Genomic DNA, 6,266 nt, shown 5'->3' on the forward strand with positions numbered 1-6,266 from the left:
CACAGGTGAAGCACCTGGGCCGCCAGGAAGTGGCACAAAGGTGAGACTCTCCCTCCGGCCAATCCCAGACGGCTCTGTGCGCCGTGACTTTGCATGCCGGTCAGCTGCTGCACATTGCTCTCATCAGGACCACAATCTCCGGCTGCCTCATGAATACACACTTCAAGTTCTGCACTGTTAAAGTGGACCGGCTTGTGTTTATTTACTGCACATTCATGGACAGCTAAAGGATTATAGGCAGAGTGGAGATTAGATTCTCAAAAAAGTGTGATTCTCCTTATTAGCTTCAGCATCAATCATCATCTCTCAAAGTGAAAGCTTTTCAATATGAGAGAAAAATATTGAATTTATATATGTAATATATATCAAAATAATTGAGAAAGAGGAGGAAAGAGGCAGTTTATCAGGGTTGCAGCTCAATATTTCAACCTTGTTTTCCCACTATTAGCATTTCTATCATACCAGAGTGATCGGCAAAATCTCCCTCATTAGCACCACCAAAGTGCCCTTGTGCAAGGCCCATAACCTCCAGGAGAGGAGCTGCCCAGGAGCCAGCCAATCAGACTGTGGTTTCACTGGCAGCAATTACTGCCTTTAAGTGTGTGAGTGAGAACAGGGCCTTCCTCAGGTTTCTCAGAGAAAATCTAAAAAATCTTTTTAATCTGCTAGAAATGATAACGTAATTAGCATATAAGTAGTGGCAAAATGAATGAATGAAAGCAAATGCAGACGTTAGAACCTGTCTCAAACTAACCTGCTGGGAAAAAGTCTTCTTTCAAGAGGAAGGAAAGGCAATTACAGCAATGGCTTTTTAATTACTGCAGTCTTGACCTATATGTAACTTAAACTAAATCTCATCTCCTGATTTGAGCTGCTTTTCATTTTGGACCGTGAACTTACTTTCAATCTCATCTTGGCAAGAGGACTTTGTCCTGTGTGGCCTGCAGGCAGAAATACTTGTCGTGGCCACTAATCACTGTTCCCTAGAGGCAAAACTGCACTGCTGCATTTTACAGCTCTTTCATTCTGAAAGCATAAAGTAACACTGATTAAAAGCAGAACATGTGCGCCAAGAATCCTGTCTGACAGAAGAAATTGCCATTATTATGATTACTTCAATGGATCATTACTTGTTAGGACAGACTATCACAATATCACACAAAGTATTCTAAATGGAACCGGAGTCTTTTATTGATGTTGCCTTCATCACACAATGACTGAATTTTGCCTCCTCCTCTTATCCCCCAATTCGGGAGCTGCAGCCAATCAGCAGCCTCTGCTCATTGTGTACAAACAGAGCATGGTGCGCCCTGCAGCCTTTAAATCGCCCTGCAGCCTGATCAGAGCAGACAAGAAAAAGCAGCTTCCCCTTAAACTAAAGCCCACCAGGACCTTCTGAAGGATGAATCCCATCAGGCGCAGAGAGTCGGTTTGCAGGAGCCTCTTTGGCCCAGTGGACCACGACCAGTTGCGCCGGGACTTGAAACTGAAGCTAAAGGAGATCACTGAGCAGGACAGTCGCCGCTGGAACTTTAACTTCCAGACGGAGACGCCGCTGCAGGGCAGGTTTCAGTGGGAGGAAATACCCGCAGACTGCGCTGCTGCGCCGTACCAGGAGCCCGCTCAGGTGAAGGACGCTGTCTGCTCCCACACTGAGGAGGATGACCGGCTCAGCGACCGTGGAGAGGGCGCACGGACCGACCAGGAGAACTGCTCCAGCATCTCCAACACACGCAAGCGTCCCGCTGAAGTGACGCCCGTCCGGAGTAAGAGGACGCTCCCGAAACCCGCAGCCAAGCCCGGAAACAACGCACGAATTACAGGTGAGGAAGAGGTCTGACACACCCAGAATGAGTGTCACCCTGCAACACAGGCTCATGCAATCACCATGTCCTAATATGAAGTGAATTAACGTCTTCTCCCTCTTGTTTTTTTCAGATTTTTTCGCAAAGAGAAGGAGGACAACAGAAACAAAGAGCATCCTCAATCCTTTTCACACAAGTTCCAGTGAAGCAGCTCAATGCAAAACAATACGATGATCATGCATCTGAAAATGGACAATTTATATTTTTACATACATTTTTATGGACTGGACCAAAGCCTACTTACTGTACCAAAGGATTCTATTTCATCTCATTTTTTCTTATTTTATGTTATTTTATGTTATTTTATTATATTTTATTGCTAATCTAATTTACTATTTGTGAACTGGAGTGACATTATACCATTTTGTGTTATTTATTCTATTTATGATTTATTTAATTTCTTTGCATTTTTTTCACTGATAATGTCACAAGTATGTTTGTTCAGATGTGGGGTTTTTTTTAATCAGTATTATTGTTACATGAGGAAGAGCATTTGCAAACTGAATGAATTTTTGTTTCTTTAAGTATCATCTTCTGTCAATCCTGTTGGTGAATTTCTGTAACTTCAGCTGCTCCTGTTAGCTAGAAAAGCACTATTGTGTCCTTGCCATGTTTGTCTATGTCAGCAGAGATGCAGCTGGAAAAGCTCGTAAATGCTTACAAATGCTGCAATTTAAATAAACTGTTTATCAGAGACATTAATTGTATTTCTGAATGTGTGATTCTTATATTTTCTGCTGTCTACTAGTTTCCCCATACTGAAACATTTCATCTACAGACAAAAGCACAATGATCCAAAGCCCAAATTAATTTGCTGTCAAAGCCTAATTGAATGATTTTGCATCTACCACATCAAACTAGTTTATTTAGTCATGCAGAACATTTGTTCCCTATCTTGAGTAAAATGTGACAAGATAGATCAGAGAGCTACATCAGCTCTCCAACCACTGCCTCACAAAACATAACCTAGGGCTTGCTTGTCTGAAGGCCCTGCAGACAGGATGCAACGACTGACTTGTAAAAGTCCAAAATAACGCATGTTAATGTGCAACAACACACTTCTGTTGTAGTTTGTCTGAAGCAAAACTTTGCACTGAAAAGTTTGAGCTTTCTAATCAAACTTTCATTTGAATGTTGAACACTGAAATGACTTTTTCCTAAAATATTCAGAGTTTTAAACTTCAGCTTCAGGTATTTAAAGTCCGTCCTCATCATGAGAGTGACTAACACTTTTTAAAGTTCCCCACATTTAAAAGCTGCTGTGATCATTTTTCTGCCATGAAAAAACTGACCCTGGGGTTCTATAATTACAGCCATTTGTGAACAGAATTTGAAATGATTAGATTTTCAATATGGCTGCGGCCTTATGAGAAAGTACATCTTTGGTTTTGTGCTGACTTCGTTCAGCCACAGATGAGTAAACTAATAATAAGTGTCCCTCTAAAGTCGTTGAAAAATCAATTCAAGTTGCAAGTTTGGCAGTCGAAAGAAGAATAATGTTTTAGAGTAATTGCTTTTTCTGGGTTGTATTATGAGATGTTTCATAATCGCAATCATAAGGACTGTGCTGTCAGGCTTAAAATTATATCCGTTAATACAGTATGAGCTGAAACTGCCAAATTAGCCCATTAGAGAGGCCAAATCCCACAGGAAGCGTATTCACTCCCACACTGCTGGGGTTTCAGCTCTAAAGAATTTCAAGAGGCCATCTGGACGCAGAGCAGGACAATGGCCACAAAGCAGAGTGTGCCATTTATTTCACCTGCAAATCAGCCTTTGCAGCTCCTCGACCCCCCAGGTCTTTCCTCAACTCTTCTCTTTTCACTCCGACCCTTTTCATAGTCAAAGCAGCTATTATCATTGACATGTGCCCAAACCAATGCGACAAATGTTTATTTTCACTTTGGCTCATGTTTACTTCTGTGCTGCAGGAGCAAAGAGACTTTATTCGAGCATAAAAGAAAGAGCAAACGTCATATTTACATTTTTTAATGACTCAATGCTCAGTTTTAAATGCGTTATTTCTGCTTTAGGAACAGGCAATCTAACACTGCTCCAGTGGATTTATGTCTAGATCACCAATGAAGAAATCAATAATCAAACTATCCCATGGGTCTACAGGGTCCCATGGGCTCCCAATTTCCCCGCCCACTACCTTAATTAAATCCCATTAAAGATGTGCTCTACAAGCTGCTGAGTGCATCAACAGGGAATGAAGATTTCACAAACAGTAAGGCAATGATTGTGTTAGTGACTTTTACAGTAATGCTGATTCTATAAAACACATGCTGTACATTTTACTACTCGGAATGTAAATTGTATTAATCTGCATGATTGTGATTTCGTCTAATCAGGCTTTGATCAAATTGTTCAAATGAGAAAACTGCAGGGAAGGCAAACTGTAGGATTTGCAAGTGCAAAACTGAGCTAAGTTTCTTTAATTTGATACTTTGACAATCTAGGAGTGCATGTGCAGAATCAGAAACACACAGGTTTAAAATCCAAAAGTGAAATCCACCAAAAATCATTGAAAATGTATTTGTAGCTTTATGCATTTAAGCATGATTCAGCAAATATCAGTAAACTGCAGCCTTAGATGCAAATATTCTTTGTTTTTTACTACAGCTATTTAACCAAAGCTGTTATTCATGTAAAAGGTAATTTATATACTTTTTCCTATATACTGTTGAGTGTTTATGGTTGTTACACATTTTACAGTTTTCCTCTTTCAATACCACAAATATCACTATTTAAAAAAAAAAAAAAAAAAAACAACAACTCCCAAACTCTCCCCTCACCCACCTCCTGGTCAGCACAAAGGCCATCCACCCTCAGCACACTTTAGGAGGGTGGGGCCCATTGTTGTGGACACCAGAGGCAGATGGTCATTTGGGCCTTTTCTCTACATGGCCACTTCTGTGATGGAATGCCTGGACACCCCATGGATGGCCAGCAGGGAAAAGGTCACCATCTGCTGCCCAAAGGTCAGCTGTGTAAAGAGCATGGTTTTAGCCATGCTTTTGGCTATAAGTCGTGAGGACACGACATCGCCACCCCCACCTCACAATAATAACTAACTGACTGATGACTGAGGAGGGAATAACAGTAAAAACATGCACTTTTTAATGTAAAAACATAACTTTTTTCTTCATATAAAGCACCTCTGGCAAAAAAATTAAAAAAACTGACTGAGACTGAAATATTTAGCTCATTTGTTTAAGTCGGAGATTTCCCTTGAGGCATCAGACACAACACACAGACACACTTGGTAATAATTACCACAATCTTTTATTTCTACAGAAGAATATTTCTAAACATTTACAAAAAAGTGAAGAAGGATTAAACCAGTAAAAACAGCATTTGATCAAACTTTCAAGTAAACTATTGAAATGTAAAGCGTCTACCCTAAGATGAATGTCATTCACAATCACAGCGCATGATGCCGAGGCAGTCGGCATTAACCTGAATAAATGTCAAATGTAATAAGGGAAAAAGGCAAATAATGACTTCTACGGGGAAATATGGGACGTTGCACTTCAAAGCTATGAAACCAGTGCTGATACAGCGTGCTGAAAAAACAGTGTTGAAATGTCAATATTAATGTTTCTCTTTCACATAAACTAAATCCCATTTATCCCCAAGTCTAATGAGATTTCACATAAATATCATGCTGCCAACTTTCAGCAAAGCAGCAGCTGATAGATTTGTTTTTAGCAAACCCAATCACCTTAATTCCTCTAGAGTCATAAAATGAGATGGCAGTGAAATCTACTGACCTAGTTATGCTAGCTTTAGCAGGAGTTTAGCTAGTTGGGGAGTTTCTCTTTGTCATGACTGGATTTAGCCACATTCAGTTCTTCAAAAACTCTTCAAAACATTTAATTAATAGTTTTGTCTGTTTATATTACCAAACCCAATCACATGAATATCACTAGCATAAAAAGCTGAGTTGGTCGCTTCTGATATCTGCTAAACTAGTGATGCTAGCTTTAGCAGGAGTTTAGCTAGCTGGGGAGTTTCTCTTTGTCACGATCGGATTTAGCCACATTCAGTTAACAGCTCTTCAAAACATTTAATTAATAATTTTGTCTGTTTATATTACCAAACCCAGTCATGAGTTCCACTATTGTCAAAAGCTGAGTTGGTAGCTTCTGATATCTGCTAAACTAGTGATGTTAGCTTTAGCTGGCTGGGCAGTCCAATGCTACATTCAGTTAGTGTAAAAACAAACGATCTGCTAAGCTAGCAACATTAGCTGTAGATGGACTTAGGGTGTTTTTCTGTATCATGACTGAAATGAATGCCTTATTTAGCTATGCAGAATAACAAACTGAAATCAGATTTTCAAAAAATGTCATAAATAGTTTTTTCCTATTCATCAAGCCCAATCACATGAATACC

General features: G+C 39.9%; 1 protein-coding gene across 1 annotated transcript; it reads left to right on the forward strand.

Annotated features, from left to right (window-relative positions):
- Positions 1-1,402: 1,402 nt before the first annotated feature.
- On the forward strand, positions 1,403-2,039 carry cdkn1ca (cyclin-dependent kinase inhibitor 1Ca). The gene is made up of 2 exons (XM_041943669.1): positions 1,403-1,823; positions 1,939-2,039. Exons 1-2 carry the CDS (start codon positions 1,403-1,405, stop codon positions 2,037-2,039), a joined length of 522 nt encoding a protein of 173 aa, XP_041799603.1.
- The last annotated feature ends 4,227 nt before the right edge of the window (positions 2,040-6,266 follow it).

Source organism: Chelmon rostratus, chromosome 1, assembly GCF_017976325.1.
Source record: "Chelmon rostratus isolate fCheRos1 chromosome 1, fCheRos1.pri, whole genome shotgun sequence".
Classification (NCBI taxonomy): Eukaryota; Metazoa; Chordata; class Actinopteri; order Chaetodontiformes; family Chaetodontidae; genus Chelmon; species Chelmon rostratus.